Below are 13,182 nucleotides of genomic sequence, written 5' to 3' on the forward strand. Positions count from 1 at the left end.
CTATTGTACCCTGGTGCTCTCAGGGCTTAGTTCGATAACAAGTGGTTGACAGCAAGCACAACATTCCACAGAGGCAACATACAACGATGCTTAATCAGCGAGGTCATGATGACCTATCATCAGAACCATGTAAGCAACTGATAAGCAGCAGAGTGCTGTAGACTTACTTTAATACAACACATAGGGCTTGCCTTTTGTACAGACAATTCAGTCAACAGGGTTTTGACAAATAGTTTTTTGCAGGAGCCTTATGTTTTTCTTGGTTTGGTTTGTTGTTTTACACCACACTCAGCAATATTCCAGCTATATGGTGGCGGTCTTTAAATCATCGACTCTGGACCAAACAGTCCAGTGATCAACATGAGCATCATCATACGCAATTGGGATACAATGACGTGTCAACCAAGTCAGCGAGCCTGAGCACTGGGCCTAGATTTTCGAAGCTCTCTTAGCGCTAAGATAGTCGTAAGTTAATGTTAATGTATGGCACTTACGACTATCTTAGCTCTAAGAGAGCTTCGAAAATCTAGGCCCTGGTTCCCAGTAGTCATGTCTTACTGAAGACCTATTCTAACCCAGATCTTCATGAGTAGAGTCTTGTGGAGAGGTAAATGTCTGTCTGACCAATAACATGTGGAGTTGGTATTGTGGGATGCCATAATGCCTAATGTCAAGCCATCTACTTTCATGCATTTTGAAACACTGAATTATAGAAAACAAAAGGTAGATGCAACGTTAATATATAAATATATTATTTAAGTCTTTTAAGTCAAGAAGCTTACTTCAAATAGTCACAACACTATGAACTCAAGTATGACACAAGATCAATATAGTCAACTTGCAGCTTCTGCAACTATAGACCCCACATCTCATGTTAAAACAACCATGATGCTTATGTTATATACCTACTTGGTTTACAGATTTCCATAACCAAAAATAAAACTGAAGAATGCAAATAACACAAATTATGAAAAAATTATTATTAATGTCAGCAGACAACATTTTAAGCTAAGAGATAAAATACATATTTTTAATCTCCCTAAAAACGTTTTTTTTAAAGAAGAGAGAAAACAATATGTCTCATCTAATTTCGACCACCAACAAAAACTCTGTAAACCAAATAATTTTAACATGAGTGACAATTAATGTCATGTACTTCAAGCATATGGAGAAACAAATGGGAATGACATGGACAGTGACAGACTGAGAAGCGGCTAATCTACAGCCAACAAATATGGCTGAATCAAAATGCATAAAAATTAGTGGAGCAGTAATATCAGCATATCTTGGCTTTACACAACCAAATTAAACTGATTAAAAATTAACAGATATTACCAAAGATTAGATCTTAGATACAAGATAATGTCTATAGTGATATACACATATGTATATAAATCTCCAACCTATTTTCTTGATCTTTAAGCAATCATGATTTTGGAATGAATATTACTGGTTTATAAAAATGTCTGACATAATACATTAAACACTTATAATTATTCCTGAACTGTTTGAGTTTAATTAAAAGTCAATTTCAGTTCATACAACAGGCATGTGATTTGACCCAACTGAAAAAGACTGAGATTTAGCTGGGGGTGTGGGATCGGAAATTAGATGAATCCAGATTTTAACACGCTTTAGGGTCGGAAAAAATGCTGAAAAACAGATTTTTTTTCTTTCTTTTACATGGAGATTAAAAAGACAGAATTCTGAATTTAGACGGAAAAATCACATGCCTGATACAAAAACAGTGTTGTATGGTGCATGAGTTATCCACTTGTACCTTACTTCTGAAACTACTCCTTGAAGCCAAGGTATTCTGACCAGCTGCAAGTGCCGGGGTAGAAAGGGTGAGAAAAAAAAGAGAAACAAACCTTGGGTGTTTGTGGCCCTGCTGACGAAGGGTCAGAGGTTGGCGTGTCCTGAGTGACGTGTACAGAAAACACAATGTGAGAGAGGAGGTAGACACAGATTCAGCTATAGGAGATGCTTAAAATCAGGCATTTTGAATCTGATCACTACGTTCAACAGTTCAGGTTTTACATTTCACTTTATTGCAAATATCAAACAACCCTCTCTAGACAATGGAAAGAGCTGTTTCACTGGAAAAAACATAGTGAAACATAATGTACAAAAATTGAAACTTTCCATCATGTTAGTCACAAACTCAGATCCATGCGATTCCATGATGTGTCTTGGAACATTTCAATAGAAAAGTAAGATTCTTAGTTCATTTGATGTCTTTTCAAATTCAAGTTATGTCTTGCAGCAAATTATATCTGTCAATTCCAAATGTATTTTGTATCATTTGTTCCTATGTAGTTGCCATGGGTAATGACTGACAAATGTTGCATCCCCAGTTGAATATGAAGCACTTGGAATCCATTGGCTAAATTCTTTTAACCTTTTTACAGTTATAGCAGGAGTGAGTTTAGTTTTACGCCACACTCAGCAGTATTCTAGCTGTAAATAATGGAGTCTGGATCAGACAATCCAGTGATCAACAGCATCAATCTACGCAACTTGGATACAATGACATGTATCAAACAAATCAGCGAGTCTGACATCTGATCCCGTTAGTCCCCTCTTACGACAAGCATGAGTTACTGAGGATTAATTCTAAACACAGATCTTCACGGGACACTTACTGCTGGAACCACACATGGTAAGTCAAAGATCATAACTTACCAAATATTACAGATTTTAGCCAATCTCCTAGCGTACTCAGTCTGGAGTACCCTAAACCTTTAACATTAGGGTTATGACAAGGACCCTTACTTTCATGGCAATAGCGCCTCAAGACAAAAAATTGTGAAATATGTAAATAGAAAGTCTGCTATTGTCAGCGATGTCACAGTTACGTTGGATCATTCCTAGCCCAGACAAACTGGTGATCAATGGAATAAGCATCAGGCCTGTCAAGCAGTCCGAAATCAGGTTCAGTGACTCCTTGCAGACATAGTGTCCACCTGATCCACTATCTTTAAAACAGACTACAGAAATTATATCTGACTGTTATGTTCATGCTAATTGTATCATACCCTAATGGGTAGAACTCTCTTTGGCTGGAATGGTGTCATTTCTTTGGTTCCTAAATTCAAGGACTCAAAGTGAGTGAGCACTTAAATTGTAATAGTGATGGTTGGTTTAGTATGGGAGGACAGTTAAACATGAAAGTCAAGGGAGCCAGGTCCTAACACAAATGATAAAGATCTAGCAGTGTCTTAACAATTTAGTAGTAGAAAAGTGAGGGAGTGATTTTAGTTTTATGCCACACTCAGCAATATTCCAGCTATATGGCGGCAGTCTGTAAATAATCGAGTGTGGACCAGACAATCCAGTGATCAACAGCATGAGCATCGATCTACGCAACTGGGATACGATGACGTGTCAGCCAAGTCAGCAAGCCTTACCACCTGATCCCGTTAGTCGCCTCTTATAACAAGCATGGGTTACTGAAGACCATTTCTAACCCCGATCTTCACGGGTCAAGCAGCAGAATAGGGCGTCAGGGACCTGATAACCTAGTCTATTTCGAACACTGCACAGTGATGCAGGTCAGGAACATTTGCCTCCCTGGCAGTTCCCGTTAATATATGCTGACAAACCTAGAACCTTAGCTGCGATCAGAAAAACCTTCAAAAACTTTGTGATTTGTACCAATGATCCTGGCACAAGTAGGGGCATTAACTCTGTGCTGTTGTGGTAGTTCTGAAGACTAAGGTCAGCTGATTTATTCATACATTCAATGTAACCAAAGAAACCGTGCTGAGTGCGGAATCTGTCCTGATACTCAAGGATGATTTACTGATATCCAAGAACAAAAGTATTGACAAAATGAAAAAGAACAATTAAACTGTCAAAATATTAGAGATGCTAATGTTTAAAATAATTTATCCAGTGATAAAAAACAAACACTGTCTCAGTGATAGAGAGAAAAAGGAAACAGTTGTGCAAACAAATTCAACAAATTAAATGTAAAGCAAGTTTCCCTTGTCAATCATCCAAGTTTCTCATTTGCATTCAACCAAACCTCTCATGTCAATCACAGACGTTTCCCATTGCATTCAAAGAGTTCCCTTGTTGCATTCAACCAACTTTCCCATGTCAATCATCCAAGATATTCCCATGGCATACAACTAAGTTTCCGATGTCAACCATCCAAATTTGCCACATTTACTATCAAAGTTTCACATGTCACTCAGTAAAACCAAAACACATACATATTGAATTTTACACATATTATTTCAGTAAGAATAAAGATTTGAGACACATATTACAGGCATCACACAAAGCACAATAACGCTTATATTCAATGTGCAGAGCTGACAACTGAAACGCAGAGAAAGTCCAATAAACATAGCTTCAAAGCAGGACATACTAGATGATATTCTTCTCATTACCTGTCATACTTACCTCAGTTGAAACCCACGGAGACTTTATTTTACACATATGTATTTAACCATTTAAAAGCAAAATTCACAAAAGTCACATTAGAACACAGATTCAATTCCAGAACAACATCAAACATCAAGAGATATACATGATAAGGGCCAACCATCTTACCTGCATGGGAGTGGATATGGAATTTTGCATGGAGGAGTTTGCGTAGCCTACACCAGTCATCTGCATGGGCTGCTGCATCATACCCGTTGCCATGGGCGACATCATGGGCTGGGGAGGGGAGGAGAGGGTGATAACTAACTACTAACGCCAACAACATTCAGACTTTCCTTGGGCACTACGTTTAGTATCGACAATGGAACACGTTTTTATCAAATAGGCCACTGTCAAAAAATATCCAAAAATTATCCTAAACAAACGGGCCTGTACTATGACTGAAGAGCGGAATATTTTTGTTGCTGTGGGTATTCAGCATCAGACAAGATAACAGTTCATCATGGGACTCTTTAGAGGTGTAATGATATGATACATTTGTTGATAGTAAGTGAGTGAGTATGGTTTAGCAATATTCCAGCAATATCACGGCAGGGGACACCAGAAATGAGCTTCACAAATTGTACCCATGTAGGGAGTGAGTGAGTGAGTGAGTTTAGTTTTACGCCACACTCAGCAATATTCCAGCTATATGGCGGCCGTCTGTGAATAATGGAGTCTGGACCAGACAATCCAGTGATCAACAGCATGAGCATCGATCTGCGCAATTGGGAACCGATGACATGTGTCAACCAAGTCAGCGAGCCTGACCACCTGATCCCGTTAGTCGCCTCTTACGACAAGCAAAGTCGCCTTTTATGGCAAGCATGGGTTGCTAAAGACCTATTCTACCCCGGATCTTCACGGATCACCCATGTAGGGAATTGAACTTGGGTCTTCAGCATGACGAGCTGAACGCTCTAACCACAAGGCTACCCCACGGCCCGATTTGCTGGTAATATAGGTGTGATATGATTTATATTCTGATACAGTACTGTTATTTCATAAGTTCATATTCTCTTCTTTTTTGCAGGTGAATCACAACCCTGAATTGTATTTCAAATTTCAGGTAGCAAAATATTGGATATTGTAGGAAGAAACATGTATGCCTGGGTGCACTGTGTAGATTTAGCTATTTGTAGCCGAAAACGAAATACCAGAGAATCTGCATACAGTTTCTTATATAATTCATGTTTTTATTCAAAATAACTAATAATAATGAATAGTATGTATTGTGATAAGTTGTTGTAAATTGATGTATTGTAGGGAAGAAACACGTATGCTTGGGGGCTTTGTGCAGATTTTGCTATTTATAGCCGATCAGGAAATACTAGAGAATCTTTATACACACTTATTTTATTTCACGTTTTTCATCAAAATAAAGTGTAACGAATCGTATGTTTTCTGATAAGGCGTTGTAAATCGATGTATTGTATCATAAACCTCGTGTCACAATTCAACACTACATTACTGTATGAATAGAGATACAGCATCAAGTAAAGAGTACTTATGACAAAACAGTATTCAAAATAATGGATTAATGTTGTTCCCAAGGAAACTCTCTTGACAATAATTTCTATAAAACAATGAAATTATTACTAAGCTTTAAATAAAACATTTTGAAGAAATTATTTTGTTAAATAAGCATATGATAACTTAAAACAAAACAGAATCCGTATTCACAACACAGTGGACACCAGAATCACATGAAGCCAAACAAAAGTGCTGCATAAGCCTTAACAGTGATCTTATCAAACACCAAGCATGCACCAACACCACCAGAGAAATTCTGCCTCCGCACACCTCCCTTCCCACCTACCCTGGACTGTCAATGTAAACATGATTCATTTCTCACAAGCCAAAATCTATGTAATTTCTTGCTTTACAGACAAATCTTCCCTATTCCTTAAAACACTTTTGGTTTCCTGTCTTTGCTAACCATTTACAATTTTGTTTTGTTCACTTCTTTGCATACTGATTACGGCAATATGTACAAAACATCAGATTTTTCTGTCTTTACAAACAGTTTGAAATTAGCCGGAAGATAAATGGACAGTGATACTTCATAACAACACCATGTATTTTGTTTATGTTGGATAAAGGAGGCAGAAAACTCATGGCAGTATTGAGCATATAGACAAGGCACTGGACAATGGATGTGTTGAAGTTCTACAGAACAGTAATCACCTGCTGGCCCATCATGTGCGTCGACATCCCTGGCATCATCCCCATTGGCATCTGCCCAGGCATCTGGCCCGGCATCCCCATCCCTGGTGCCATGCCACTCATCTGAAAAAGAGCAGTCAGAAGTGCCGAAACTCCGGAACCTTCCAAGATGGACCATGGTCGAATTGCCTCCAGGCATTAGGCAACAGATTCATCATATTTAATTCTGGTCTCACAGTCCTCATCCTTTGTCCTTGTTAGTGGACTTGTACGATCAGCAGGTGTTAAAGGTTCTGCTCCTAACTGGAAGTCTCTCTGTTGCTTTACACTGAGATCAGCTATATCATTGCAACCTGTCAGTGAGTCTGGGCCAACCAGTGGTTCATGATATAAGTCTGAACCAACCAGTGGTTGATATTAAGAGTCAGGGCCAACCAGTGGTTGATTTTTAAGTCAGGGCCAACCAGTGGTTGATATTAAGAGTCAGGGCCAACAAGTGGTTGATATTCAGAGTCAGGGCCAACCAGTGGTTGATATTCAGAGTCTGGGCCAACTAGAGGTTGATATTAAGAGTCTGGACCAATTTTCATGATTAATCCCAGCAAAAAATGGGTTATCCGGGGTAATAATGATCAGATTATGTGTTAGCGCAGCATGTGCACTGTACATGGAAAAGGCGCATTATAAATTCACAATAACTATTAACATCATAATTTGTCAGAAAAGTGCAGCGATGTTGCCCAAACATGCGACTGCCTGGTAAGTCTCCTTTCCAAATGAAAATAAGATGAAGCTGGTAGTTGGTGTAAGTTTACTGTTATTCACATTTCAAGTACAGGCATTACCGCAACATGTGCGAGGCAAGGGGCACTCACACTGTTAAAACACAGACAGCACGTATTAACATCAAAAGGCACACACATGAAAAAAACCCCCGAAATCAGGTGCTTCTGGCGGGTGTATATAATTGTTGAACAAAAGCCTTAATGTCTTATTATCATTGAAAATCAAACATAATTCATTACTTTCTGACACCAAGGATTGAACCAACTCACCGCCATCTGTGGTCCCATCTGTGGTCCCATCCCTGGTTCCCATCCGTGGTCCCATCCCTGGTTTGACTGGCATCCCCATCCCCATAGGGGGCGTGCTCATCATGGGTGATGTCGTTCCCATTGCAGGCTGGGTTGGCATCATGGATGTGGGGGCTTGGGCCGGTGATGACATGAGGTTGGATGCTGTTTGCATAGGTTGTATGGGGGTGGACTGAGGGGACGTTGATCCGAACATATCGAAGAGATCGTTGCTTGCGGCGGCTGTGTTAGAAACTGCTGGTGTTCCAGAGACTGGGGACGTCGGAGAGTTGGCGGAGTTCATCTGTGAAAAGTCTGCGAAGTTGGCAGAGCTGGGAAACAAGGAGATTGTATCAATCTGAGAGTCTTATCACCTAATGTTCTTGTCAAGGTAACACTGAGGTCTTACTCAAGCTGTTCATTTGTTCTATGAATTAGGATTTCAGCTGCTCACTTATGCAGGAGAGAGTGAGTGAGTATGGTTTTAAGCCGCTTTTAGCAATATTCCAGCAATATCACAGCGGGGGGACACCAGAAATGGGTTTCACACATTGTACCCTTGCCTTCAGCTTAACCACTAGGCTACCCTACCTCCCCACCACTTATGCAGGAAATTAAATATGTGAATACATGCATAAAAAGCAAAACTCATCCATCATCACACTTCAGTCACATCTATAAAAAGAATAAAAATTTACACAGGACATGCTGTTAACGTTTAAAAAAGAAAAGAAAAGAAGATTTACACAAGGGACACACTGTAGAGAAGAAACTCACCATAAAAGTTTCTATTTCTCATTGTATGCATTAGAGTTCTTCAGTAAGTGTATGGTGAGCATGCTTACATTTATTTATTGTAACAGTGAGTGAGTATGGTTTTACTCATTGTACCCATGTGGGGAATCAAACCCGGGCCTTAGGCGTGACAAGAAAATGCTTTAACCACTAGGCTACTACTATTACGCCCCTTTATTGTAACAGGAGATGACAAATGTCAGATTTCCTTGTGAGAAAGTGTATGAAGATAATGTCAACATAATTTGTATTAATTCCATCATCTTAGATTCTGATCTGTGATACTGCAATGAGTTCATCCATAGTATCTTACCCTGTGGGAGATGAGACTGTTCCTCCATTCTGAAACTGTGCAAAGTCACCGAAATCAGCTGGTTGACCTGCAGCTGAAAACAAGCATAATGAAGCCATGAGTGAGTGAGTGAGTGAGTGAGTGAGTGAGTGAGTGAGTGAGTGAGTGAGGAGTGAGTGAGTGAGTGAGTGAGTGAGTGAGTGAGTGAGTGAGTGAGTGCTGCATTAAGTGGACGTCAGAAATATTTCAGCTGCATCAGTCCAGCCTATAATAGGCAAGTGTGGACCAGACAAATCAGTGGTTGACACAGGCAATGAGTTGACAATCTGACAAGCCTGTCATAGGAAAGAGTGAGTGCGTTTAGTTTAATCGAAACCCAGGTCTTCAGCATAACAAGACAATACTTTAACCACTAATCTACCCAAACACCACTCATACTATAGGAAAGATATTCCTGATTAAACTGCAAAATCTGTCAACAGGAATAGCAATCAGCACTGAGCAATATTCCAGTTATATGGTGCAATTATAGAATTTCAAACATTTTACTAATATATGGTATCACTAATTGGGCTAGTAGACTTCAGGGCTCGATTTAAGCATTTAGAACTTGCACTGCAACCTGAAACTGTTAAATGTAATCTCTTATGCATATCAACTTGCACCCAGTGACATGTTATATTTTGTGTTCAAAGAACACAGACTTCTTATCAGGCCAAGATTTCTTTTGTTATAATGTTCTAAACCGCCATTACCAAAACTCAAGCATTATATAAAAGTTTATGTTAAACAGTGTTTTTGTTTGGTGCAACAAGGTTATTGAATGAGGTTGCACTGGGTGCAAGAAAGTTTCATTTCCTTAAATCGAGCCCTGGCCTTTCTTGGTGAATTTTCTATCACAGTGAAGCATGGGTAATTGTAAAAATCAACCTCATAGCATAATCCAGTCAATGGTGAGTTGTACAGATAGAAGACATACACTCACAGGGTAGTACAGGGGGCAGACTGTGTTCAGAGTTTCTGTTTCCCTGAGGAAAAATAATCATCATGCCCCCCAAAATATACTGCAGGCAAATAAAGTTTCACTTACATTGAGGTGTTGTTGCTGCCCTAGGGTTAAAATCGTCAAAACTTCCATTAGCATTTGCACATTGATATCCGCTGAAGTCAGCAAAGGAGGACTCTGATGCCTTCTGTTGATGTCCCATATCGATAAGACTAGGTGCATTCTCTACATTAGTACTATTTACACTCTGAAAGGAGAAACAGTATGTCAAAATACTTCAATATTGTGTTATGTTTACAGAGAATATTTCCAGTACAATCATTAAGATCAATATGAACAATTCTCTTCTACAGAGTTCCGATTAAACGTAGAAATGTGTCTTTAGGTAAAACATATACAACTGATCCTACCCAATCTTATGTCACAAAATAGGACACAATAACAATATAATTTGACAATAAGGCCACAAAAACAACAAGACGTACAGATAAAAAGAAAAGGTAAAAGATTACTAGGGATGACTGCATTACAGTTATTTGACCCGTGACTCCCCTCCTTTCTCCTTCCCGCTAAGCTTTTATCTCTGCTGTATGAAAGGGGTATAATAATACTTTAATCTTTATGCCTACCACAGGGATGGGAATGAAGCTTTGAGAAAAACTCTGAAAACTAGCTGGGGTTTAGCATCTATCGGATTTAGACGATTCACAAAATGACCCTTGGCCTTATGAAATTCCTGGAATTCTGCGGATCCTGCGGAAAATTCTCATCCTTGCTACCAAAATCTGCTCTGCATCTAGACAAAAACTATCTTTTGATGTTGTTTCCTGATCATACTTCTGTGATTGTGTGATTTACAAGTTTGTTCTTTATTCATCAATAGCAGTCTGGGATGCCAATTGATATAGATCAGAGAGATTGATAATCATTTATTTAACATTGATCGATTATAGACAAATATCGGTGGAGTAACTTTAAGCAAAAAAATGTTTTTTTCAATATGAAAGAAATCACCATATTTCACATACCGGTAACAGGTAAGTGGTGACATATTTAGGCTTGGATTACTAACAGAACACCACCTTGAACATAATTTAGAAGCAGCTCATGAATAAAGTCCTAACTTTGTGTATTGTCCGAGTAAATTAAACCTCGATTTAAGTACAATAGTTCATGTTCGATACTATAGATAATGCAAGTTTTATATCGAGAATCATTGATATTTTTCACATCAACGATATTTACGATCATCAATATGTTTAGCCAGTCTTATTAACAGTACTGATATAGATGTTGACAATTCTTCTTCTTTGACTGTCTCTTTGAATTTTAGGAAAAAAAGAGATAAACATCATTATTTACAGATTGCAGAATTCATGACTGATTCTTTGGAAGGCAACTAGAAGAAACCAACATCAATAATCATTGAAATCCTCTAAATGATACAACCTCAATGATTAGCACAGAAACCTAATCTGATGATTAGGACCAATCATCCATTTTTTCATTCAAGACATACATTAATAATCATATCACTGAGTGTTTACTGCTGTTGATAAAGGCAGAATCAGACTGTGTTGTCATTAGTTACAGATGGCATGGCTAGAAAGCATAAACTATAGAACCCTCATTGACACATTAATCAATACTGCACTCGCCAACCAGTAAATTAAGCCATGAATTTCCGTAGCAGAACTACATTCGTGATTAATCTGAATTATCTATGAATTACCTTCACAAGTAGATGAATCAATATTGCTAAGGATATAAGAGGTCGTTGTACTGCTGCGAGAACTGTCTTTACATTTCTAGCATTAAGTGGAACAGGCACTAGTGATATTATAAGCTGCTCAACTGCATCGTTAGTAAGATCAGGGCTGTAGTTTTGCTGATATATCTTGAATGCTAAGAGGCTGATATTCTGCCCATGATCAGCTGCTCGATTGCATCGCTAGTAAGATTAGGGCTGTAGTTTTGTTGAATCTTGACCTTGTCAGAGGCTAATATGCTGACCCAAACTGTCCAACCATTTCCAGCACTGAGTGGAACAGGCACTAGAGACATGGGCCCCATTTCACAAAACTCTCGCAAGCCTAAGATCTCGTAACTTTTTTCTCGTAGCATTCGTACCTCCTATGTTACAGTATAGCAGGTACCAATGTTACGAGAAAAGTTACGAGATCTCAGGCCTACAAGAGCTTTGTGAAATGTGGCCCAGATCTGCCATAAAATTGCATCATTAATAAGACAAGGGCTGTATTTGGGGAATTTATCTAGACCTACTCAGGGGCTGATATTCCGACTCAAGCTTGCAACAAAAATTCCCCAAATTGGATATAATAAAATTCCCAATTCATTCCAATACATCCTCTCCAAAACTAGGTAAGGACTAGGAATGGTGAAATATATAGTGGTGGGCAGTTGCCCTAAGTCTCACTTGGGACCTGTTTATCACAAAAGTCAACATTTAATAGGAATACTAACATACCTAAGTTTGATAATAGAAGTTTCCAGAAAAAAATGTCACTTTTCATGATAGAGGTTAATGAAAACTACATTGGTCAAAACATAATCCGTATGTATGTAACCAATGAGGTAGCCATTTTGGAACACTAGATTAAGTTAATTTCAACACTGAATGTTTGATTTTCAATGTTAATGAATTGTTTACATAGCTTTATTTTGAGCTTTTAATATCTCTCTATGGTGCCAAAGGACTGGATCAGAAGCTTCCCACAAAATGGCTAACAGGTATCCTGCAAGAGTATGTAAACAGTAATTCCATCCTACCACTGAATCTGCATCTTTGCCGAAGGTGCTAGCAGCTCCGAGATCAATTTTCTTTGCTTGTCTTGACCGTCTATTTGTTGTGATTTTTTCTGTACGTGTTGTATGAGTTCTTTCCACTGATGTAAATTCATTTTCATCATCGTCTTTATATTCATAACGATCACGATCCCTGGGCCGATCTCGGTCCTTTTCACTGTAATCATCATCATTATCCACATCTCTGTCTCTGTCTTTGTCTTTGTCTTTGTTTCTGTCTCTGTAGTCGTCGTAGCGACTGACTCTGTCGTCATAGCGACTTCCCCTGTCATCATCGTCACTGAAAGAAAAATCATATTTTGTTTAATGAATCCATTAAATTGAGGAATTGTTAGGGACCGTTCATAATATATGGCAGTGTGAGTGAGTGAGTGCGTGAGTACGTGAGTGAGTTTAGTTTTACACTGCTTTTAGCAATATTCCAGAAACATAATGGCAGGAGACACCAGAAATAGGCTACTCAAATTTTGCCCAGATGGGGAATTGGGTCTTCAACGTGACAACATGGCGATGTTTAAACCATCAGGCTACCCCCCATGAAAACCAAGATGCAGAAAGTCTATGGGCTTCTTTTCATTTTCTTTTAGGAT

The 13,182-nt window shown here is 38.7% G+C and overlaps 1 protein-coding gene across 1 annotated transcript in view; it reads right to left on the reverse strand.

Moving 5' to 3' along the window:
* LOC124261141 (clathrin interactor 1-like) overlaps positions 1-13,182 on the reverse strand; it is a 49,960-nt gene that overhangs the window by 11,927 nt on the left and 24,851 nt on the right. The window contains exons 6-13 of the mRNA XM_046695467.1: positions 12,557-12,872; positions 9,851-10,013; positions 8,782-8,854; positions 7,656-8,005; positions 6,622-6,723; positions 4,564-4,671; positions 3,658-3,725; positions 1,872-1,919 (exon numbers count right to left, since the gene is read on the reverse strand). Of these exons, the coding sequence (XP_046551423.1) occupies positions 1,872-1,919; positions 3,658-3,725; positions 4,564-4,671; positions 6,622-6,723; positions 7,656-8,005; positions 8,782-8,854; positions 9,851-10,013; positions 12,557-12,872 (1,228 nt within the window). The remainder of the gene's footprint in view (positions 1-1,871; positions 1,920-3,657; positions 3,726-4,563; positions 4,672-6,621; positions 6,724-7,655; positions 8,006-8,781; positions 8,855-9,850; positions 10,014-12,556; positions 12,873-13,182) is intronic.

The sequence above is a fragment of the Haliotis rubra genome, unplaced genomic scaffold, assembly GCF_003918875.1.
Source record: "Haliotis rubra isolate DU_JTF1 unplaced genomic scaffold, ASM391887v1 Scf79, whole genome shotgun sequence".
NCBI lineage: Eukaryota > Metazoa > Mollusca > Gastropoda > Lepetellida > Haliotidae > Haliotis > Haliotis rubra.